This window comes from Dreissena polymorpha, chromosome 5 (genome assembly GCF_020536995.1).
Source record: "Dreissena polymorpha isolate Duluth1 chromosome 5, UMN_Dpol_1.0, whole genome shotgun sequence".
Taxonomy (NCBI): Eukaryota; Metazoa; Mollusca; class Bivalvia; order Myida; family Dreissenidae; genus Dreissena; species Dreissena polymorpha.
In genome coordinates this window covers 97544013-97571258 of record NC_068359.1, presented here as the reverse complement: position 1 = coordinate 97571258, position 27246 = coordinate 97544013, and the positions used below count along the sequence as shown (strand labels likewise).

The 27246-nt window shown below is 33.1% G+C and overlaps 1 protein-coding gene across 1 annotated transcript; it reads right to left on the bottom strand.

Moving 5' to 3' along the window:
• Nucleotides 1–7346: 7346 nt before the first annotated feature.
• On the bottom strand, nt 7347–8878 carry LOC127831498 (5-hydroxytryptamine receptor 1A-alpha-like). Its single transcript, XM_052356482.1, has one exon. It carries the CDS (start codon nt 8876–8878, stop codon nt 7607–7609), a length of 1272 nt encoding a protein of 423 aa, XP_052212442.1. The 3' UTR covers nt 7347–7606.
• Nucleotides 8879–27246: the final 18368 nt, after the last annotated feature.

Genomic DNA, 27246 nt, shown 5'->3' with positions numbered 1-27246 from the left:
ATGTTGAGTGAATCCCAACTGCAAATTGTAACAGTGATACAATGTTTCTGCAATGTATCTACACTTTGAAAGAATATGCAGATATACACAAACCCATAAATGAAACAGTATAACAATTATCAAGAAGTATAAAGTATGACATATCAATCTGGTATCCATATAATGTAAATAATAATCTTGCCTACTTAAATAATTAATATTGATCAGTACAACTAGATCATGCAGTGACAAGCACATAAACACATTAAACGATTCAGATTCGATTGTTTAAAACAAAAAAAAGTTTAACAAAATAAATATAATTTGACATGCTGTTCCCATGCTAATAGAAGCAAAATTATTAAGCAGAAATCCTTAATGAGATTGTATCAATTTCAATTTTCTCAAGTTTACAGCGCACGAAATTTTAATAAGCCATTTAGCAACTAACAGGCCAATTGGAATGCATCAGGCAAATTAAACTACTGGAAATCATGACTTAACATATCAGTGAACAGAATTATACCCGAACCTTTTGATTGATTATTGGTTAACAGCAAATGACGTCAGCTGTATTTGTTTAAAATGTGTTAACTGTTGGGTGTTTGAGTGTCATGTGTCTTGCGTTCGCTTTGGGTCTCTCTATACAGTAAGCGGTCCCTTAATATGCAGCCTCGGTCGCGTTTCATAAACACGAATTTTACTCTGCTTGCGAGCATTAAAATAGGGCTCACTTCCTTATAATTTAATACATGATAGATAAATCAGGAGAATTATCACTATGGTAACTGTTATAACGAAACAAAAAAATTACATGTATCAATCGTGTTACATTTTATCGTCTTCCAAATGGAGGAGCTCAATAAACAGTTAGTTACACAAGACGATTACTTTACTGATGTTCTCGTTTCTTTGGTGCAAATATTATTATCGGTTAAATATTTTATTAACAACGTGGTACTGCTAACTCATAAAATAAGAAATCCGAACGTATACTTTTTTAAACCGCTCATGTGTGACTCTTTATACGAACGTTATTGTTTAATAGTTGCATTGCAAGCCCATTTATATCGGATCATCGATATCATCGCCCATTTTTAAATGCAGTGCACTCAACATTAAAGCGTTGTCTATATTGTAATCGGATGGGCACCGACATGGATAAGTCAGATCGTTCGTGCTGAACTTGATTTCATGTTTGTGTACACAAGTTGACACGTTTTTATGGCATGTGTGTACGCCATATGTAGCGTTTAACATGTAAAGACCTTCGTTATTACAAGGCGGCCGTGTTATGATTTTACGAACTTACGAACTACATTATACTAGTCCTGTAAACGGTTAAACCATAAGTATAATCAAATAATAAATGCAATAAAAACACCGTGTTTCTGTTTGCACAAACAGAACTCAGTAAAAAAATAACACATGATAGATATTTCTTTGAAAATACAAAAAGTTCAACATATCATGTGTATAAATACACTATAAATTCCATAATGATCTTGATATCATTCTTATTCTTTAATTAACTCAACATGAATTGTGTATGTAGCTAATAATATACATTTACAAGAAATCTCTACGGTTTGAGCTTTTAGATCATGGACATCAAACTTGATGATGTTCCATAATCAAGCGTTTGTATTGAATACGATACATAGTTGCCATTTTATTGCCTCCTAGCTTGTAATAATAATGCTCCGGTTTGCATCTGTCCACCGTGTAGTTAAAGGGAGATCGAATTGAAATATGTTCTCTTTCAGTGCTATTTAATGTTATATAATTTTTTATAAGGTTTCATTTTATTAATACGAACACGTTTTATTAGTTATTGTGTACTTAATGTGAGAAAATGACCCCATAGATAACGGTGTAAACTAAACATAAAACGCGCAAACGTAAGTTACAGTTTGTCCACTATTACAAGAGATCCCTCAGCTTAAGAAACAATACCAACACTATATGAAATTATAAGCAAGATCTACACACTTCATTCAACAATAAAAAGGCAAATGTCGCTTAAGTATATATTTGATCAATATGTTTTAACAGTATGTTGCTATGCAGATATATGACCGACAATTGTCCGAGGCAAATTGTAAAACTTATAAAACAAAACGGTGTTTGTGTATGTTTAATTTTGTGTTTAGTTGATGCCCTAATGCATGTTCACGCGTTGTAATGAAAAAATGTGTAAGTAGTTCATTGTGTTCTATTTTAGGGGAGCGCTAGCATGTTTGCAAATCAATTACCCATACGCAATGAGGATACTTATCCAAAACACACGACACATCAAACCATTGTTTATAAATGTGAACAGGATACAATATATGTGAAAATAAATACGCATGCGGTGTTAAGGTTAAATATCGTAAATATTAAAAAAATAGGATATATTTTTAATAAAACATTGTGTGAGTAATGCGATTTGCAAATGCATCACATCTTATAAATATATGAATCAACTACATATCTGTATGCATGATGTTTGTAGAACGTCTTGAAAGGAATCAACGAACTAACATATGTTGATATCACCATCCTCTGAATCGAGCCATGTATTGACACTATATAATATGAATATTTACCATCAACTAATACAGTTGTTCATTGTTTAGTATTTCAGAGCCAAGTTTGATTTTGTAATATAAATTGCTTTATCACTGGTCTGTAGAAATGCAAAAAAATCAAGTTTGCACATATATTACGATTTTATAGTATGTATGCTACATGCAAACTGTTGCATCACACACAATACAATAATAAATCCCTGTTTGCTATGAAAACATGAACATATGATTTCTCACGGTAAGAAAAAGGCAACTCTCCGAACCGATATATTTTTGACATTGATAATATACTACGATCAGATAGCACTGATAATAAAACCATTGATACCGCTTACACATTTGTTTTTTTAAGAACACATACACAAGAGTTCTCTTAAAGTGATAATTAAGTAAAAATGTAATGCTAATTAATCAAACTGTTGATCTTACTGATCACAGCAAGGGCTACAATCAATTTGAATGTATGAAAAGAACATCATGAAACTGGCCGTAACAGTTATTGATTCAACTTACTTAATGTATTTTTGCAACACAATGTTTAAATTGCAGTGTTTTGACTAGATTTCAAAAATTAAAATACTGTTATAAAACTTAAGTTTGAAATGATTTGTGTCATAATTAGAATATAAACGATAACTATTTACATACAACGATATCTTTTTGAACCCGACCAATGTAATGTATATAGGTATACGTGCGAACGTCATGTCTATAAATATGACATTAACAAAAATATTATTATTATTACATAGTTCGTACATTAATTGCCCGATAAGATTGTTTTGCTTGAAATTCTCTAGCATAAATCCGTGTGTCTTTGTTTTTGTTTTGGAAACCTGAAGATATCATAAGCAGGTATGCAAACAAAGCTGATAATAAATCCTGGTTACACTGAACCCATATCAGTTTTCCTTCATTTTGGTTATTCACACTTAATTTATATATGCATTTAATAACTAAACACGAATGAGACCATCGCACGGAGTAATATATAGTGTTACGCCATACACAATACTAAATATTACAACAGTCACGTACTTAGGTTCTCCAGCATTCCAAGAGACTTGATGAGTTCGTATTATCACCAATAAGTGCTATTCAAAAAAGAGATCTAAATAATACAAAATATCACGACATATGAAAACAAAGTTATATTCATTTCATCACGCTCTCGAACATTATTTAGTCGGCAAGAATTATTGGCAGCGAAATAAGGCCTGCAGATGGGTACGAAAATTATTGTTCAGGAAGGCATAAATGACGGGGTTTGCAACGTTATACGTAAAGTACAAGTAATAAACAATCACGTTCATGTCAAGTACGTGGAGAGCCATCATCCAAGCAGGGGTGAATGCGACAATGTAGATTAGGGCAACAATTGATAACATCAGAGCTGTTTTAATATTTGCAACACGTAATTTCTTTAGTTTAGCTCGTGATATTCCCCCGGGCCGAATCGGGGCATCATGGTCGTGTTTGTTACCATCATGGCCTTGTTCTGCCCCTGACGAATCAACCGTTTCAGCTCTTTCCCGAAATGCCTCTGTCATGCGTATACTTTCACGAGCCTTTCCATTCGCCAAAGGAGATGCTTCAGCATTATGCAGCGTTGTACACTCGTTTTGATCGACTGCGCAATCCTCGTCCCTTCCTCTCGATAGAAGGCCACAGCACTTATTGCTGATGTTTAAACGTTTATGTCTATGTGCTAAGACAGACCTATAAGTCAATCCATATAGAATTATAACGAGTAACGCGCATACCCCAAACAAAGTCGAATATACACGGAGGTAAACATCCACAAACTTAACTCCAAACACAACGTTGCTCTTTTTGCACAGTCCTGTATGAACAAGTGTGATCATTGCATTTTGCGTCGCAGGTGACTTGTTGGCGAAGTCTGTCAAATTCAATTCCATAATAGTGTATGAAATTTCTAGTTGCTTGCCGTGGGTTGAGTTGTCATGAAACGGAGTCAGAGAGAACGTGTTGTTTTCGGAAGCAGCGCGGCATGTTGGCATTATGGGCTCGTCCATGTGGTAGGTGCCGATCATTAATGAACATATAACTCCAATAATAAAGGCCAGTACTGATAAAGTTGCTACGGTGTACTTAGCCCTTTTTATTGTCATAATGTGTTTGAACGGGTATACAATGCACAGATATCTGTCTAACGCAATTGCGACCATCACAAAGGCAGAAAATGGAATTGTGGAAGTTTTCATGAACTGGTACAATTTACATGGGAAATCGTACCAAATGTTGTACTCTAGAAGTTCCATGACAACTGTGTAGGGCATCGTTATCAGCGACGTAATAAAATCAGTAACTGCAAGCGTTAATATAAAAATAGTGGAGCTCAGTTTGTGTTGTTGTCTCGAGAAAACGAAGATGACCAGGGCGTTTCCGATGATACCACAGACAGACAGCAGAGCTACCATTCCCAAAGCGACATGTATCACGATTTGTGATTGATTGTCATCGACGTTAAGAGGGTCGTGCTTGCAACCGTCAGCCGCAATAGTAACGTTCGGCATTTTTGTAAGGTTTTCAAACTGAAACAGATATATATGTCATACATTATTTCATTTATTGTAATGTTTTGTCATGTCAAATTTTATTAAACTTAAACACGTGGATGCATAGTTAACTTATGTCGTAAAAATACTAAAATAAAAAGCCTTCATTACTATATATTTAGACAAATTGCATAATATGGATATGTATCATATCATTTCGTTACCGTGTAAAGCGTTGTATAATTACTATACTAGCCTAGTGTAGATTATGTTGCAAAATGCAAACATGAGTCATTTTGTGTTTGAATTAAGCTAGTGCAGAAACTAATAATAGTTCATATTAATATCGTACGTACCAGTTATACGATTTAAAGAATTTATCAAACTTTGTATAGGTTTACACTTTTGTAATAACGTAATAATTATGTGTTTTGAAAGAAAGATCCTTGCTTACGATAACGATTACAACTTTAAATGAACATTGTATACAAACAGACATATTTGTGGTTATTGAACGCCTTTTAACTTCACCCATTTCCTCTTCTATAAATGAAAAATTGATTATCTCAACTGAATATCGAATAACAACAAACTACTGTTAATGTATTACAACAGTTTTATTGCCACTTACGAAAATAACAATACGCATAATAAACAAATGTGTACCTATATATTTGATCACGTCATTCAAAAATATGTTCGCACTTTGTTCAGCAAATGTATTCTACACAACGTGTCAAAAATCATTTACAAGCAAGTTAATAGAGGCTTCATAAATAGTATGTTATGGGTGCGTCATGGATGTGTCGTACGTTTTTTGCGCTGCTTTTAACCGTTATATGTTTCTTTATTTACACTAATGTTCTACTTCAGTGACTATACTAAAGTAACATATGTTAATATTTCATTAAAAGTCAAATTCATTATGAATAAGAAGAATGATCATTTTGAAGAGCAATGTTATTCACTTTGTTTTTATTTCCAACTTTAAAGACTTATTCCACACAACAATTACATGTCATTTTTATGAGAGATTTTCATAATCGGTACTCTTAAAACAACATTTAACAAAACATAACAATATTCACACAATATGATTTACAATTCTTAAACATATGATTAAAAAAATCCTCGATTACATAAGCGGATATTGTCATAAACTACAATATGTCGTATATACCAAAGCAGTTTGGCATGTGGTATATTTGTATTTATTGGTAATTCGTATTAAACGCACAAGTTAGGATTTCAATAGAGAAATAAACATTGATTTTTTATATTAAATGTAATTGTTCCATGCAATGTGTTTCTTGTTCTTATAAATTGCTGTAAACATGAAATATAAATTGATTGTAAATGTTCTATCAACATACTCGATTTCGTAGCGGCTGTCTCTAAACATAGTTGTATGCATTGAACGATTTGTATCAACACTATAAACTTTACTTAACAATTTTGCAAAATATACACAAAACCCAAATAACTTTTCCCAACAAGCTTGAATGAAATCATATATTGCCTCTTAATGCGTAAGTACTCAAAACGATTCACAATAAAGAGTATAAAGTGTATTTTCACTATATTGTTTGTAAAGCTTTACCATTGAACGAGCGCGTTTTTGCTTTCGGGTAAAGAAAAAAATGTAAATCCACCATGAAAACATAGCAATACATATTTACACTCGTGGTAACACTTCTACATCCTACAATTAACGATAGGCGACAATAATTTAATAAGACATCATTCAATAACGTTAACGTATGAGCTATGTACACTTATACCTAAATTATCCTGTTCGTAAACAACACAAGAATCGTGTTCGCGAACAAATGTAAATAATACTATAAGTAATAATTACGTGTTTAACGCAAGTAAGCAATGCTCTAAATTGACAAATCATGACAAAAACGATACGTCCTAAGAACACATATATACAGTAATTATGCCATACTACAATTCACAACGGTTGTCCACCAAAATGTGATAACACGGTATTTAATTGACCCGTTCCAATACTGCAACGCATATTCACACAATGATGTTAACAGAGTGATATAATTCCCTCTGTAGATATATAGTTAAATATGGTAAAATCATATGAGATAACCAGCTTCAGGCAGTTTTTGAATTAATGAAAGACGTAATGAGGCGAAACACATATTGAGAAGTCTGGAATTATTCTCTAACAAACTATCTAGACATACATATAAACACATTCGGCTTAATACAAGTATATGTGCACACATCACTTTTTGCGACTACAACAAATAACGACTTATGATATGATGATTTTATTTAACGTAATTGTCTTGTTCTTAAACATTATGTACTTGTTTCTAGTTACAGCCGTCTTTATCAGACCCCGTCTTAGAGAAAGTGATAACGTCTGTACTTGTCAACTTTAAAAATAGCCTTAAGTAAAATGCGTGAGCAGCAATCCTTTTTCATAATCCCTATTGTTAAATCAAGCATTCACTCATATCAATCATGGATAATCATTCTTCGCAATCGTGCTCAGCCATGCCTGACCGTGATTTATTTGCACTTTAAAAGAGACTGCAAATGGTTCCTGAAACTCTGATTCAGGAACGCATATATGATAGGATTTGCGACGTTATATATAAAGTACATGAAGAAAACAACCACGTTCATTTCAACGATTTTAAGCGCCATTAACCATGCTGGTAAAAAAGCGAGTATATAGGTTGCCGCAACAATTGATAGACATAGAGCCGTTTTAGTATTAGCCATTCGCAACTTCTCTAGTTTGGCCCTCGATATTCCGTTTGGTCGGGTATGGTTTTCTCTGTCTGCTGTGTTTGTGCAAAGCTCTTTCAATTCTATTTTCGTTTCTGTATCGCCGTTTTTCTGATCCACGTCTTTACGGTCTGTCTTCAACGCTTCATCTCGAAGTCGTTTTCCACTACATGCAGAAGATGGTGACTTGTCTTTTGCTGAGCCGTTTAACATGGTTAACTCGGTCTGTTCATGCTCATTATTTTCGCAGTTGGGGATCTGAATCGGTCCAAGGAATCCACAGCAAGAATCGGTAAGGTGCAATCGCTTTCGCCTTCTTATGAAAACAGAACGGTATATTATTGTGTACAGGATTATGACGATAACTGCACAATTGGCAAAATAAGCTGAATATATCTTCTGATAGATATTGAAAAAGTCTTCACCAAACATTAAAAGATTCTTATGACAAATTCCCGTGTAGAAAATAAATTTCATATCATTCCCCGAAACAGTTGTCGTGTTATTCATTTTTGTGCCATTTGCTTCGCTGGGAAAATACGACTCTTGCTCGTGTGAATTTGACCCGTTGTTCAAGGCATCTAATATTGGTGCAAGATCCTCTCGTGAATAGACACCGTAACTAAGCGACAATGGGAGTCCGAGAAACACCGAAAATACGGCTAAGACCGTGACTGTTATTTTGGCCCTTTTGATTGTCATTGCATGCTTAAATGGATGAACAATGCAAAGGTATCGATCCACAGCAATTGCAACCATAACAGAAGCAGAGAACGGGATAGTAGTGGTCGTCAAAACATGGTACAGTTTACAAATAGCATCGTGTTTCACATTGTAATTAAGTATCTCCATAGCAATAGTAAACGGCATTGTCAGAAATGAAGTTGCAAAATCCGTCGCAGCTAGCGTTAGTATGAAAATTGTGGAACTTAGTTTTTGCTTCTGCCTGGTAAAGACGAACAAAACCAGCGCATTCCCAATAATGCCGGCGATGGACAACACCGATAGCATGGCCACCGCGATGTTTCTAAGGCTCTCTGGCTCATCCATCTCTTTAGCATCCGACGCATTTGTTAAGTCCATTATCAGGTGCCTGAAAACAAATAAAATTAATGTTATTCTATACGAACATAATAATATGGGATTAAGGATTTTACTGAACCCTGAAAACTATAAGACAGACACAACAAAATATGACACAGAAGAAACTGCAAAAAGAGGATGCATTAAGTTGAACCTACCGAAACATGTATTAAAACTAAATTTTTGTTTATATAAATTGTAAAAACAATACTTTCAAACGTTTTAAATATACGTTATAAGCATTGATCTCAAACTTTAAGGTACCAAAAATCGTTTCGAATTTTTCATGCAGATACGTCGTTTTTAATGTATATCAGTATAAATGCGTTAAAAGACAAAATTTTCTAAATTTTGCACTAGTCATGGTCCCATTTGGTTTGTGTTTTTTTTTTAATAAAACGCAATTCAAAAATGATGTATTCAGGGACGAATATGTGTCTTAATCGTTTATACAAAGCAATTTAATGATGCTTTATTTGCTCATTGAAGTATTACGCAATCGATGCGAACATATATTTGGTTACGACACTTAAGTTTAATATGCTATATGTTCATTAAATACGTTATTTCTTCTTTCAGTCTATTTATAGCGGCGATATCTCGTCTCATGTAACACTAAGCAAATCATTTTTTATGTTTTATGCAAATTGAGTGATGATATGACAGAGGAAGCACATTCTACTATGCAGCACATGTATCTAAAAATCATGCCACTTAAAAAAGCCCCAAAGTGTGTGTGAATAAAAATTATTGATGTTAACATCACGAATTTTATAGACATTTTAAAGATATATTTATGTTAGAACATATGCATTAAGCATGGAATAAACAAGTCAATTCCTGTTCCAGTGTACGAATTGACGAAACATTAAAAGGAGATAATGTTAAATATAATCTTTAACTTTGTAGCAGTATACACCGTACACAAGTCTGTACGAGATATTTATATGTATTCATCTGTTTCAGGACTACAAATTGTGCTTTTAGCGAAGTGCAAAATATACTAACGAGATTGCACGTACAATAAAATCGAACCGTAGTTAAACATTATTGTTCATAGAAACCCCCGGAAATCCGATATGATGTGAAAAGTTGGACGTGCTTGGAAAGTTTTGGATAAATTTTGCTGAATTTCGGTAGGGTAAGTAAATCCACTATATTACTATTCAATAACAGCATCCGGGAAGATTGTTTAATGGTGTTTGTTAGTATTTTGCGTTGCTAGTTAATCTGTATCATGCTATTTGTTTATATATAGAATGCAATACAACAATTGTACACTGTAAAGCTGTTTGGTACGAACATTATTTGAAAATCCCCACTTGACTTTAAGAGCATAATGTCGACACTCAGGAAGCTTAACTTTAATTTCGGTTAATATACAGAATGTGGCTGCATTTTGGTCACTAAAACGCATATTTATCAAATATGGATTCCATTCATGAATACCTTTTCGACTAATAAGTATTGCAATAATGTCACAGGCATTATTGAAAGCCCAAATGTAAAATATTTCTCGGTGAATGGTAAAGTATTTGAAATATATCGAAATGAATTTCTCCTATTTAATGCAAGACTATCAGTAACACATTGATTGAGAAGCAAATAATTGGTCTCAACAGCGAATGTGCATTAATTATTGTATGATTCAATGAAGGATAAAGCAGTCCCAGCCGATTAGTGGGATTCGTTTCAGATAGGAAATGTGTGACCCTCTTAAAGGCTCCAATGCTTCGCATAATATGCATCGCTCTGACATTCCAGTATTGTGCTTGATTTATTAGGAATTAACACAATGTGATCGTGATTGCAAAATACATTTGAAAAAAGTGAAATTGCGTTTGATGTTGAACGTTATTTTTGTAATAACGTGTGATGGCCTTAATTGATAGTCAGGACTAGATGATTAGCAATCATTTGTGGTTTCGTACTCCGTGGGCGCAATAAATAAGACATTCATTGATTGCACCGTGAGTGTGAGTAACCTTGCACACTTATATCATAACGACTATAGTAGTGGTTTTAATTACACATCGTATATCTCGTTTTAAAATAGCAAACTTAAAGTAAATCAACTATAATACATAAATATATATATATAAATACAAATATATATATAAATATTTGCGTTCTATATGAACATTTACATGATTGCGTCAGATACATGAAACGTCTACATGTTCAATAAAAATATGAATTTATGAAGGATTTTATCGCGGTATTAAGTAATCACTAAGAATTCAAGTACTTTTTAGACATTGATATTAATATTCATTAACAATTAGTACGCTAATAATTGATTTTGATTCATTATACGAACTCATTGTATTAATGAAAAAATTGAAACTTCAAAGCAGTTCACAATCACACATAGTTGAGCATCAATCAAGAAGAAAATGTGAAGAACCCACTTTTTCAAATATAAATACATATATCGATTTTCACTCGAACTCCAAGCAAAGGGCTATTTATTTGATAGCCGTAATGCCTTATTACTACGAACTTTAATTCGGCGTTTCCACAATTTTGCTTAAAGACTACAGTTGCTGTGCGAGTCTTCAATAGCAAGCCATTTATTGAACTGAAATAGACCGTAATGATCCCTTTCATGAGGCATCATTAAACAAAGTGAGGCTTCTTTAATTACGAATCTGAGTTCAATCCAGCAGAGAAAGTACTCGTTCAAAGACTAAACGACTACGAACTGTGTCTCTCGGCCATATATAATATCAAGTTTGTTTTTGTTTTTGTCAATATGCTTAAACAACGGATGTGTATTTCTGTTTGGACCCATGGCTATTATATGAACAGGTGTTAGTAAATAGACATAGCTATATACAGACATGCATGCAAACAGTAACATATCCACATTTTAATCAACACATTTATATACTTAATTAAATGGCTTGGTCTTACTTATCAATAATCACCAAGCACATTTTTTATAAAACATTCAACAGACCAATGTGTTTCTGACAGGTGTATAACACGTGTGCATTCTGTAATTGCGAAACAATTGCCATTGTTTAAAAAAAAAATCGTTATTTACTAACAGTGTGGCTTATCAATAATTTCAAGGTGATATTTAAAAACGGTAAGGCGAATGTGCGTAACTTTTATTATATTTATTATTAAAACGCTGTTAATAAACTTAATCACTTATATTGATCAAACGTATATAACTCGACTACACAAAAAAAATACGTGTATATACATTGATGATGACGAGATGCTTTTACCAATAAATACTGTATCTATTCAAACTGGTAAATCTGTTTGCGGTAACAGCTTTAGCAACTATCGTTGTGCTACTAAGCCTTGTGCTAAATATGTATTTTCAAGTATTAAATATACTTATAAGTTTTATTGCATACACAATATATATACAAATTATCGTCCACCTAAGACTGCAGTCATTTGTTTAAGTGCGCATGATGGTGTCTTACTAAGTAAATGTTGATAGTGGATTGATCGGCTTAGTCAACAATTTTGATATATATCATGTAACAAGATGTGTTTGTGAAACACAATGTCCCCCTATATGACGTTTGACCTTGAAGGATGACCTTGACCTTGACCCTTCACCACTCAAAATATGCAGCTCCGTGAGATACACATGCATGTCAAATGTAAAATTGCTAGCTTCAATATTGCAGAAGTTACATGACATGAGAATTTTGACCCATATATTTTACCTAGAAGGATGACCTTGACCTTGACCTTTTACCACTCAAAATGTGCAGCTCCATGAGATACACATGCATGCCAAATATCAAGTTGCTATCTTCAATATTGCAAAAGTATTCATAAAATAAGCGATTTGGGCCACATATATTTGACCTCTGACCTTGAAGGATGACCTTGACCTTGAACTTTCACCACTCAAAATGTGCAGCTACATAAGATACACATGCATCCTAAATATCAAGTTGCTATCTTCAATATTGCAAAAGTATTCATAAAATGAGCGATTTTTGCCACATATATTTGACCTCTGACCTTGTAGGATGACCTTGACCTTGACCTTTCACCACTCCAAATGTGCAGCTCCATGAATACACATGCATGCCAAATATCGAGTTGCTAAATTCAATATAGCAAAAGTTATTGCAAAATGTTAAAGTAGGCGCAAACCAACCAACAAACCAACCAACAGACCAACCAACAGACAGGGCAAAAACAATATGCCCCCACTACTGTAGTGGGGGACATACAGGGCAAAAACAATATGTCCCCCACTACTATAGTGGGGGACATAAAAATAGATAATGTCCATCTAAAACAATCCAATGTCATATTTGCATATATATCGCATTATATTATTTGGCTTTTTAAACCCGTCATGGAGGTGTTTGTTTTTGCAAAAATGCAGTAAATGATCTCGGGTCCATGCAGCACAATACGTATTCCGGAAATCCCGTACGCACAAAAGGAACTTTAAATAAATATTAACTTCACACTGCCTTGCCTTCGAAAGCCATTATCAATACATCTGCTACTTGACATTGGGACATGACATTGCAAACAAATTAATTTAAAACTACATTATATTGATTTTTTAATTGAATATATTTTATTTACACGTGTATGTAAGGTAATGGAAGTATGTAGGGCTTAGTGATATATACGACATCTTCAAATACCAAATGCTTTGCAATGACGTCCCCACGGCTGTGAATTAACTTAAAATAGCGTGTATGTTTTGCGTCGTGTTGTATATATCGAGTTGCAGTGTATTGTCAGTTAATCACGTGCCTAAACTAAACGCACTTCGTAGGTTTACACGAAATAATGACCTGATTGATTTCTGAAAAGTCATTATATGCCGATATATTCAGAGTTATGCATTGCTGATATGATACTGGTTTAAAAACAATTAGGCATATAATTATGCTTGAAATAATTTGCAAAAACAGTATTCATGCTCTTATGTGTGTGGTAGCTAAAATAGTGATAACTCATTTAAGTCTTTATAGTAACTATGCTGTTATTGATGTCCTTGTTTGCGAATCGGGGTTTATTTAATAGGAAGGTATGAAAACGCTTTTTCATCAATTATTTTAGAGAGTGTATTAAGTTTCGTGACAATCAATATATATTTTACATTGCAATGGTTAAATACGTTTTGCTTTCAAGCTATTGGGCAACAAAGTTTTACGACACAATAATTGCGTGAATACTTACACGGAGTGCGTGTGCTGAAGGTATATGTTTTTGTATTGGCATGTTTTTATTGAAAAGTATATATATATATATATATATATATATATATATATATATATATATATATATATATATATATATATATATATATATATATATATATATATATATATATATATATATATATATATATATATATATATATATATATATATATATATATATATGATTTTTCTGTTAACTAAATAAAACATAGATACTAACTTGATATATTGATCACAACATAATACAAGTTCACAAGAAAGTGTAATAAACTATTTTCGAAATTCGTGTTTTTCAGTCATTTATAATAATGTGTTTGTGTGTATAGTGAAACAAGAAAGGTAAGTACTGTTGATACAAAATTCGCAATTTGTAGTTCTGAAACATATTCTAGTAGCCATGTAAGTATATGCTTAGCAATTACTTTAAAGTAGATATGCACGATTTGTATATGTGTTTAATTGTAAGATATTGATAAACATATGTTACAATTACAAAAAAAAACGGCAAAAACAATTATACATTGAAGACAAATTTCATAAAATGCAGCAAAGACAAATTAGCGCCCGAGCCGACTGTGACGAAGAAATTTCGTATATATTTTCATACAATTACCAAAGCATTCGTCTTTTTATTACGATCGGAGTTAGTGTTCGTGTGTCTTATCAAAAGATATCGTTGCAGGAAATTAAAATTATACGTCAAACAAAAGTGTGTCGTATTAACGAATCTGCACCTAAACAAAATTTAGATTCACATCGTGCATGCATAGTACGAATGGCGAATGCGACTGTACGGTCATTTGCGATTTCAGATTTAAATATATTACTTATTTCGCATTTTGCGACACAAGTTCTTCTTAAATTGTATTTTAATTCATATTGAAATATATGTATAATAAGTTTTGTTCACCTTTTATATAAATTCATAAATATTTCAAAAATCGTTCATACACACTTTAACTCGGTCGGTTTGCATGTCGATAATATTCAGACAAATGTTTACACAGAACCATTAATAGATATGTATATGTGTTTTTTAAACTTAATTCGTCCACAATATTTGTTGGTTTAACATTTGAATTTAAGACGATGGGGTATTATCGTATTATCTCTCTTTAATAAAAGAACCTGATTGCAATGAAAGCAGTGTAGGGATGAAACTCAAATGTTACTTTGGTAGTGCTTTGCATTATGTAGACATGCCCCCATAACAGGCCGGGTTTTGTTTTAAATAATCAAACTTAATTGTATAATGTCTCTGTCTTAAAGGATAATATTGTTCTAAATTTTTGGTAAGGCCGCAACATCATGATTGTAGAGATTTATAACAGTGTGTATCCGTGTCCATAATAATAAAGGAACACTCGTTTATTGAATAAAGTTTGCAACCAAAGTTTGTCTCTAAATAAACAATTACTGTATTCGAAGACATTGTTAATGCGTCCATACACGTACATCGCAATCAAGCGCATATAACATCAATATTCACGCGATTTAATTGAGACAAATAATATATACTTGTTCATGTAATTAATTGTCGATTTCAAAATCAGCTTTTTATTATTATGTTTACACAATCATTTCAAGTTAAATGCATGACAATACGTTACTCAAGAATCAGGGCAAGATTAAATTTTCTTAAACTAAAATTGATTCTGTATCAAAAACACATTTTATTGTAATTACATTATAAAAAATCAACATGCTTCCTATAAATACGCATGCAACCTTAATATTGCATGCTTTTCATTTATATTTAAATATATTATTCATCACCATTCGTGCTTGATTAACGCTATTAACATTCAAACGGAGCTAACCGTTAGCATATCATTAACAAATGTGCATATGCATGTTATAAGAGCATGAATGTACTATATATCGCTTTAATTTACGTTCGACTCAAACGATTAATTGAATTTTTAGAAACTCCAAAAAATGTATGAATTATATATCTCTAAAAGGATATGTCGGACTTTTGTTAATGACCTTAAACAGCACAGAAAACAGCAAGCGGCTAAGCGCAAACCATTGTCTTGAAAAGTGAGGGGTGCATAAAGCCTATTTAATAATACGTTATGATATCAATCTTCACACGTTCGCATAAGTGATTATAAATTAAAAACAGCGAGTGTTTTTCAATACATGACCACCGATATGAATCATCCCCTCCACATACTAGCTTGTATCTTGTTTGTACTGACTCTTGCCCAGCAATACTGTTCTAGAACAATATTAAAAAGGGGAGTTATTGAAATTATCACATTAGTATGATTGGTAATATCAACGCTGCTTTTGTCTCCAACCGAGAATGTACTTTTAGATAAAATAATTTTTTTAGATAGATCCTTGCAATGTTTTTGCCACGTCCGTGAATTGATTTAAGCTGTGTCTGCAGGAAGCAATACCAATCCTAACCCACAATAAACAAGAAACGTTTTTAGTAATCAAAATTGCGTTTACGAACTATGTAAATTCCATTTTTGTTACAAACATGACATCAAAATCAAGTCTAAACTATGAATACCCATGAGAATGTTTAAAAACAAAGATTATTTGAAGTAATTCAGAACAAGCTTAACGTAACGTGTATGCCAAAAAAGTCAACATTGGGGAAAGTATGATAATTAAAATGTATTAAGTCTGGAAGGAAAGAAACCCATATGTAAAGCCTTTATAAATTATTCGTTAAGCAACCTCGAATACAATTCATACGTCTCACGAGTACAATGCATATGTCTCCTGTAAAACAAAAGATTAGGTTGTAACGAAATCACTGATTAATACATATAATGATATCGGAGCGTCGAGATGGTTAATTGTTTAAAGCTCGGAGACTAAAACGTTTCTAATTTTCGTATGTTGTTTGTTGATCAAGTTTCGCGTATTTTGCTTCCGGGCTGTGTCTCTACTGTACGGTACTCCGTGCGAATAAGGGTGCAATAATAAGGTTTCAACCCATATAACGCCGCTTTTGTTTTGTGTTCAATTCAAACTTTTTTATACGTGCGTTGTTTTGTCTTACTTAGAAAGAAAAAAAACATAATTGGCGTTGAGATATTTTATCGACGCTATTGTCTACAAACCGATACAATTAGACATCAGGGTATACCTAAATTGAACCTCTGATGTTAGAGTATGTTCACAAACATAATTGTATAGTTTAAATGTCTGCAGCGCAAGGCGATATAGATCGTATCATTGAATTAATCGCCCATCGTTACATCAAGTGCACTCAACAATCAAGCATTGTCTGATGATAATTCGTGGGGACATGCATGGATTTGTAAGATCGCTCGTGCTGAACAGTATTTCAAGTATTTGTAGACGAGAAAACAATTAATGTTATGCCATGGTTTTGTACATAAATCTTAACATTTTTACAAGTGAAGCACTCGTTAGTTTATGGCGTTTTAACAAGTCTGACCTTCGTTAGTTCAAGGATGTCATCCCTTGATTTCATGAGCACTCCGACTACGTTATACTTGTCCTATATGAGGTACAAGTGAAAATCAAAATTAAATAACGTATACAATACAAGCATCGAGTTGCTTTACAAAACAAAAGTACTCAGTCAAAACGTAAAACATTATAGACATCACTATGCGGAAAACTCAAGTAAACGTTCAAAAGGTAATACAAAAGTTTGTATGTGGATAACGTTGGAAATGAAAAAGCAAGACTAGCGTACACAGTGTTTCAATAACGCGTGTGTTATACAAATCATTCAAATACATCAACCTTAACAGCTAAAGATAAGTGCATCACACTGTTTTTCACTAAAGTTATGGTTTTAATTACAGTTCATAAGAAACAATTCGATAGTTCTAATTTGCCTTAAATACACTGTTCTATCTTACCCCATATTGAGTGATTTTAAATTGGATAAGTCTATACAGAAACGATACGATACGGCTCTGAAATGTAGTGGAAATGTCTGTATAGCATGAATGTATTTAGGAGGCAATGACCGGAAATATAGAACAATTCGCATCATGTCAAATATATTTTATATCAAACATACATACTTTAACACTTTTTGTATAGAATAATTTGGCCTGACGGCATATATATGGTCTTAACATGTAAATATACATGTAGCTCGCCGCTAATAAGAAAAAAAAAATTGTATTAACGATCGCTTGAAATACATTAATCCAATTTAAATTAACATTGCCCAAGGCATCAAATATTTCGTACTTTGCTTTCAAAACTATGTGGGGTTTTTTTCTAATGGAAACGATATTTGAGGCAAGTTTTAAAGCATCTTTGGTCTTAGACACCAGCTATTGTGTGGTTCGCTTAAAAACGGTTGTTTGTGTTGTTGTTGTTTGTTTTTTTTTAAGGAAAACGTATTAAAAGCTCGAGCTATAATCTTCAATATCCATTCAGATATTTTCGAGAACAATATTGTTAAATCGTTCAATACATTCAATGCATTCAATCCGTTGTTTTCAGAACAAAAGACGCCATGTATAGTGTAGAAAAAATAGCGAAATTATGATAAGTACTGTGACTATAAACAAGTGACTGGAACGCAATAAATCTAACTCTGAAGGTATCGTATTAAGTCATGTAGCAACCTCAAGAACAATGCTTAAGGCTAATACACAAAACAATACTGGTTTTAATTTCAAACTCATACACCCCAGTTTTTCCGTGTTCGTTGCTTGTTGAGTCTCGCTACTCTTGCTTCCATACTGAAGCTGAGTGTACGGCGATCGATTGATTGCTTAAAGTCATGGGTATATTTTTATAAAGTATACTATATCGTTATAGTTAATTTCAACCTAAATAGACCTTTCTTTGTCTAAGCATTGTATCACGTTTACACAAATGTATAAACATGCAAACATTTCAGATCGTCAATATTTGTCGGTATACAAGCTTTCTTCGTACTCATTTATCGATTAAAAACGATGACCTTTCACTTTCGCGGATTTTGTTAGCAACCGCTAACTTACGAGTATGTAACATACTAGACAGGGCTCAAAGTTCTATCCTTAAATAAATTGCATTTCGCAAACACGCTCTTTAAATGACATCTTACTAACTGTATATTGAAAATATCTTGCAAAGTAAGTTTGTCTCGATAATCGATTGCTCAAAGCACCCATTGCATGTGCAGACATGGCTTCATGTTGTATCGAACAAAACAGGGACTGGAAAGGTGTTAATTAAGATGTCATACACGTTATATAAGTAGCCTTTCGGGATTTTGAGGAGTTGAATGATATGCTATAATGCAACTAGGTCCCATTTTGATTGCAAACACATTTTGCAAATGTTATTGACTGCGTCGGGTTCCTATATTTATCGGTTGACACCGGGGTTAGCAAGGTGTTGATTTAAAAATAAAAGCAGTTGTTTTACCTAAATTGTTCAAAGCTTGAGAAGACTTATTATAAACTTGAATGTAACAAGATGAATAATACGCAACCTGCTAGAATATGTTAGACTAAAATGGCAGTTCGAAATTCAAATAATGAAAAACATGTTAGTGTAAAACGATTGTTGTAAACATGTTTTGTTTTATTATGTTCCTGTACATGAATTATTTTATTATTATTATCATATTTATAAAACAATTGCTGGGCTATATCCCGGATCTCAATACACTGTTTGCGTAACGGTAAAAACTTACTTAATATACAGTGTGTCTTTTAACCCGTGAAAGTTCTGTAGTTGGTTACATGACCATGCGTACTGATACTCTTTGTAACCAAAAAACTATGCATCCTTAAAAACACCTCCATATCATATAGTATTAAAATGTATGTGGACATACCTGTAAATGTAATCATCGTCGGAATAGTTGTCTGCCATGCCTCAGAATATTCCTGTGTATCATGAACACATTATTCTAGCTAAGGTGGCCTACGCAAGCCCTTTTCTTAAAGGCATATACCTAACACACACGTTTTTAACCAGCCTATTATTCTACTTAAATATTTAATATCTTTCGGAACTCTCGGACCTCCAGAGTTCATCTGAAAGAGCAAAGTCGTACAATATCAGATGTCATCATATAAGATGTTATATATTACTTTCTCCTATTTTCTAATTCGTATTTCCATTTGTATAGTCGAAACCTATGTTTTAGTTATAACGACTCTTGGATGTGCTTGCAAACATTGAGCAGTACCATTCATTAAAATATATCTTTACACTAAAAAATACGAATTATCATTCCAGACACTGTTCAACAAGTTGTTTTGCCATATAAACCACCAACGGCACGATTTAACTATTATGGTTCACAGTCGGCAACCAAAACGTTAATGTTAACATGTATCTTTACGACAGCCAATGTCTTTTTAATGATCCGTTTTAAATTTAATCTAAAAAAGGTCCGCACACGTAAGCATCGAGTGACTTTTAATATACGACCTCTGTAACGTGCAATATTACAAGTTCGATATGCTCTTGTTTTATGGCACTTTCCATGCGCTGACTATCATGTTGCCGTTGAAAGATATTGGCCAGGAGCGTTATGAAAATTATCATATTGGTATTTGTTTCCATGGTTATATTAGCGCTGCTTTTGTTTCAAAGAAACTACTTTTTGTAATGAATTGATTGAAATACATTGCCCCTTCCTCTTTTAATGTACGTATTCAGCTTTTATAATCGATTACAATCCTTTACCTGCAAAATAAATACTTGATAATATTTTTCTTTAATATTGTTTGCTAATTTATTTATTTCCTGATAATTGTCTTGAGCTCCGTGTATCATAATAATTAAATATACACCAGGGAACAAATTATTTACTTCAATGTGAGTCCATTAAATGAAAGCATTGTGTTTCTGTCTAATGCTTACGGAAACAATCTAAAATCCGTAAAGGCGATGTTGAAAATACACGAAGATTATGCGCAAACATTGACATGAAAATTCGGTCAGCCTTTGCAACTGTCTTCCTTAAACGTGATAGACAGGCAGGAAATTATTAAAGTCCTATTTCAACGATGAGCAAGTATCGTATCAATAAGTGTGTGAATCCAACTGTGGAGATCACTTAAACGCGACATTATCGTGGGCGTCATCATCATCTACACGGTACCCTATTACAAAAGAAGAATATCTTATTACATAGAAGTCTATTCAGAAATCTGCAATGAATATATTTCGATCTAATGAAATATACTCGTAAATATAAAACCTGTCTCCGGCGAAATAACACTGCAATGTGTGTTGATATTCATAAACATTCTAATATGTATGCACTCTGAACGGGTTTTCACAACCCAAAGCGAACAATATTATACATTAGAGAACCTTTTTTGTGGTTTGCTTTTGAAACAATAGAAAAGATGCAACGCTCAATTATTGGTGCAAGTCAGTCACTGAAGGTTTGGTGATGAAATAATTCACCATGGTTATGCGGTGTGCTTGACAATATTTCAAACATTTGACAAGCTTGCATTCATGATACGAACGCCGTCGAAATGCAAAAACAAACAGTTAAAGATAATATATATTAATTTCGTATGCCACGTTATTTACTTGCAGCCTCTGACCGACGTCACAGACATATTAATAATTCAATGTTATTATATACTATTACGTATTCGAATAGTGAATAAATACTACGATCATTAATGCGTATGTGTGTCACATTTCAAACCCATAAAAAATGCAATAAAATGCGAGAAACATCTCAGGAGGGAAAAACAAGTGATCCATATTTCATCAAATAAGGTGAATGTATACAAAGCAACAAGAAGGATTAACTAAACTTAAGTTAGAGAAAAACGGTCAAAAACGTATAAATAGTTTTTTGCATAATAATGACTGAACGCTTGTTAAAACCAATGCCGATGAGACACATTCACGAAATGGGATTACCATAGACTTATTCCTGTTAGAAAGGAAAACCGCTCACTTATCAATGATGAATATTTTCAATAGGCGTACATTGATATTATCAAACAAGATATGTGTTTGTCAGAACCACTATGTCCCCTTTTGCGCCGCTTTGAAGCTATATATTTGAGCCTTTGACCTTGAAGGATGACATTGACCTTGACCTTTTACCACTCAAAATGTGTAAGCTTCATGTAGATACATATGCATGCCAAATATCAAGTTGCTATCTTCAATAATTGCAAAAGTTATTGCAAATGTTAAAGTTGGCGCAAACCAACAGACCAACCAACCAACCAACAGACAGGGCAAAAACAATATGTCCCCCACTATAGTGGTGGGGGACATAAAAATAAATAAAACATATTCGTTCCGTATTCGTGTTATAATGTATATGTATTTATTAGTAATGACTTCATTTTTTGTTGACAATGTCCGCAAAATGTGAAAAGCGTTTGGCACAAACACAAATATAAACATAAAATGCTTCTGGGATATACAAGCGCGAGATGAACTTCGCTGAAGAGACCTTTCGGATTGTGTTAGAATTAAAAAAGCAAAACTTCCCTTCGATCTGTTTGACTTCAGTGTGTCTTGTTGATTTTATTAAGGTGTATTAAAAACAAAAACGCAATGATAATTACATCATATTATTTAAGTTTCGTCGTTAAATTTACAGAAGCATAACCTACAAATAAAAACACAAACAATGCGTTTGGTCATTGTATAACTCAATCAGTTAATTTAACGTTGTACTTTGTGCCAGTATGAACGAATCTGCACTTAAACTAGATTTAGATTTACATTGTAAATCGAATCAGTTCTTTCGTCAGTTGTCAAAACGAAAGTACGGTTGATATTTAAATGCAGTATTTTTCTCTTTCCGGGATATGGTTTAGTATGTTGATGGTGCGTAAACAAATATATATATGAAGTTTAACACCAAAAATAAACAACGGTTGCGATTGACAACTTTAAACTATAAGATGCCCATAATATCACTTTAAAGATTTCATTTCCATTTCAGCTCTTCCGAATCGGTTCGTTCGTACGAATTCGCTTCCAATCAAAGTTTCTTTATTTCACCAAGTTGATGTGCATTCCATCTGAACAGTGTGATGAAGACGATGTACCTTTCTAATGTAGGCGACGAATGTAAAGAATATGCAGATATCCACGAACCCATCAACGGAAATATAGGTTCATTCTCATGAATTCCACTAGATTGAACATCAATCAGACATCAATATAGCTCGGTCATGTATGGAATAATGAGGCGTTTAAAAATATATGATCATCTAATGTAAATACAACTTGGTATTAAAACGAAATTTAAAAATATCGACGATCACGTGACAAGATAAGGTTTTTATATTTCACTTGCAATTAAGAATTTCAAATAAAGCATACATTCTGTTTTATAGCGTAAAATATGGTTGTTATTCTTGGAAGGAGAATAAGAAGCATGGTTGCGAATAACGTGATAATTGAATGATTTCGACGCGTTTTTGCATGGCATAATAAGACCACAGGGGAATTTGTGGTCATTCCAATTTGGAAAATTATTTGACGCAATGGCTGATGTATATCCAACATAGACACTACTAATATGAGCCGTCCAAAACTAACCAATCTTTCTTCGTCAGTCGTTGCTTATTTCCGGTTGTGTTAACTATATAAAATATATTAACCACATTCGAGTACATTCAACCTACATTGCTGAGAAAAGCAAAATATAAGACAATATTCACGAAACTATTTTCACCGGGCTATTGACCGACTGTTTTAAACTGTCTCGAAAACTTAAATGTTGCAAGTTTTAACATGATTATGTTTATAGATAAAAACCTAATATAAATAAATTGTAAATAAAAAAAATATCGTTTCACTCTATAAATATTTGCTCTGCATAGTATTACAAATCAGTAAGCGTTTATGCACGAAACGTTCGATCCCAAGTAAAGAATTTCGACGCCTTTATATAAACATACAGATGGTATCGCTCATGGTTTAAGGCTATTGCTATTAAGTGAGCTTCTGTAAGTGAATTATTCTTTATCTTCTAAAATCTGAGACTCAGTTCCTATTACGCGACTGGTTGCCGTTTTTACGATTTCTTTTTTCACCGTTAAGCATGTATTTGTCCCTGTAAATTAAATGTGTCATACAATTGGATGTTTTTTCTTGATCATGTACTCATGTTCATGTAAAAAAAAAGTTGAAGCAGTTTGATTAACGGCATTGACGTACAAAAAGTGTGTTTTATTTCATTGAATATGGCATTTTAATTAAGACATAATAATCACACTACTACAAATGGAAATTTAGTGCTTTCGATGCTAAGTAATTTGCTGATGAAATACGACTTCTTGGAGAACAAACAGCGCGGAAATTGCCTTAAATATTTAAAATATTGTAGCACAATGTTTGGTACAAAGGAAAGGTAAAATTAAGGAACTGAACACAATTTTGTGTGAAAACGGTTTATTTTTCTAAACAAAATGTACATAAACTTACATGTACCAGCAACTGAATATAGCACGAAGGTGTTCGCTTTCGAGTTAAACAACATTAACCATTTGCAATATGCCTTATGTTCATTTAATCTAATTCGTTCAATCATTACAAGCCTATGTGATCTTGATAAAAAAGGCCCCACTTCGTCAATCTCGCATCAGTTCTCGGTAATAAGATTTCCAATTGAGACAGCCTCTTAATGGATTGTGAAAGCAAAGTAAAGGCGAGTTATTACAAGCGGACTCGGTTTACGTAATGCTTATTGGTTATTATAAGTGTGATAAATGTACACTTTAAGCGTGTCTATGGCAATATGCGACCGTGTGTATGACTAATGTGTATTTGTATAAGGTTGGTGTGCATGAGTGTAGAAGAGACCGTACATATTGCTTTATAAAAGACATATTTAACAAATTTCGTTGCCAGCTTTAAGATCGTATCATACTTAGGTAGAATGCGTTCAGGTAACCTAGAGATACTGAGCGAAACAAAATACCTAAACCTTATAAAAACAGCACAACACTTTTAAAAATGCCATAAAAGGCGATAAGTCCTAAATAATAATTAAAATCAAACGCATTCAGATATGCTACCGATACCGCCGAAAGCTTACAACAAATATTTCGGCTAAACACCTAATTGCACTTTATGATGTTGGAACATGAAACTGCGATTGATTGTTTGGCACATGGTGTTATTCATGTAGATAACATACTGCCAACATTTTCATGTGTTAAGAACGTTATTTGGACACATGGGAAACTTAAAAACTGTACGATTGTCCCTGTATGCTTTACATTTTATACGTTTCCAACCCACGTCAGAACCTTTTCTTGATACAACATGTATAGAATATTCGTAAATGGTTTCATATTATGTCGTCAATAGTGATCATAACAATGTCCGCACAAAATTTCGACATCTTATCGTAATAAAAACTATACGAACCTCGCCCAATATGTGAAATTAGTACACTTACTTTGGCCGCGATTTACTGACATTTAACGTTTTCGACGCCTGGTTTCGAATCACCGATACATATAAGGAATCACTGCTTCTAGTTTGGACCACCAGTGGTTGTTGTTTTTATATTAACATGTGAAGAAGACGTTGCATGCAAAAGTAGAGCTTCAATCCTCTTCGTTACCTTTCGTAACCGTACTTTGTTTAGCAAAAAAAATTCATACTTGTACATACAATGATGCGATACATGATCTATCGTCGTGACGGTTTAATAATTGCAGCAAAGTTATTTCGTTATAATGAAGAAATGATCAAGTTACCCTGCGTTTATGCACATGACCTATAATATGCAACTCCGCAACACTGTTAACTAAAACTGTATATTATTTATACTGAAAATGAAGACCCATTATCATTTAAGACATTAATACCCGATATTTGTAATTGAAGAACAATAGCTAATCTCTATGCATTACAAGACAGCACAGACAATACGAACTATGGCATAAAGTAATGCTTTAAGACAGGTGACCGCATAGAGACGACAAAATACATAGTATTAAGGGTTTAAAATTCATGATACAACTTCAAACGTAATAAAAAAATACACAATACAACACAATACAATCACTAGCATACACCATGTCAATGCGGATTAGAAATCAGATTCTTTAATGTTACCTTTAAAAACAACACAAGTTATTTCATTGTGTTCCACATTATGATAGCACATTTTCAACGTTACAATAAAGCATCTCAATATATGCTTAATAAGTAATAAGTGAACAATGCCTTTTTAACTATATTCATTAATTAAGAAAACTTACAGTTCCAATCGGCTGCGTTTATTGACGGATAAGTCGCTCATATCAGTTTCATTTCGAACACGTTCAGCATTTTGAATGTACTCCAACAAAATACTATCTGCGTACTTCTTTGAACGAATACGTTATCGGAAAAAAACTATAGCTTTAACAACTTTACGTTTTAAATTACATAGATAAGTTACAACTACCGTGTATTGGTCTTGTACAATATCCACGTCAATAACTGGGTGCCTCCGATCAGACAAAGCAAAGTTCTTAAGAAGGGGGAAATATGTATGTTCGCTGTTTTCAATTTAAAGTGAACGTTTCAATTGTATACTATTGTTTGATCGGGCTTTCATATATTATTCCAGATTGAACAGCATATGGTTCACGTTTTTTGCAAATAGACGGATTAATTACATACAGGCGATATAATATTTCACGTTTAAATGAACATACGTATTTGTGATATTTATCTATTACTTATTATAATTCTTAATGTTGAAGTTCCGAAAATATTTTTTCTTATTTTGTATTAAAAACATATTAGTTGGTAAGCGTTTCATATCAACGTTTTGGAACGTGATTTAAAAACAGAGTTAATATCGTACTCACAGAAACTCGAACGTAGTATATAAGATAAACTATTCGGCGAACATGCTGTGATAAATATTAATGCGACAGTTTCATAGATGTACTGTTTGATGACTTTTGTTTTCAAAAATATGAAATCATATCAATTTTTCCATGTCAATGTTATTTAGCATTTCACGGGCGACCTCTTTTCTGAGGGTCTGTTTATATGGGTTCACCGTAAACACTGCATTAAGCAACTACATCATGCTATATGCATTGTTTTGTTTACGGAAGACAGTGGTATTGTCTCCACTTTTCATTGAATCCATGGCTACAGTCGTTAAAGAAAAAGTCATTAAACAAATGTTTAATTATATTTAAAAACACTAGTATT

Excerpts from the sequence above, each read along its gene's own strand:
- LOC127831498 (XM_052356482.1), bottom strand. The coding sequence starts at position 8,878 with ATGGATGAGCCAGAGAGCCTTAGAAACATCGCGGTGGCCATGCTATCG.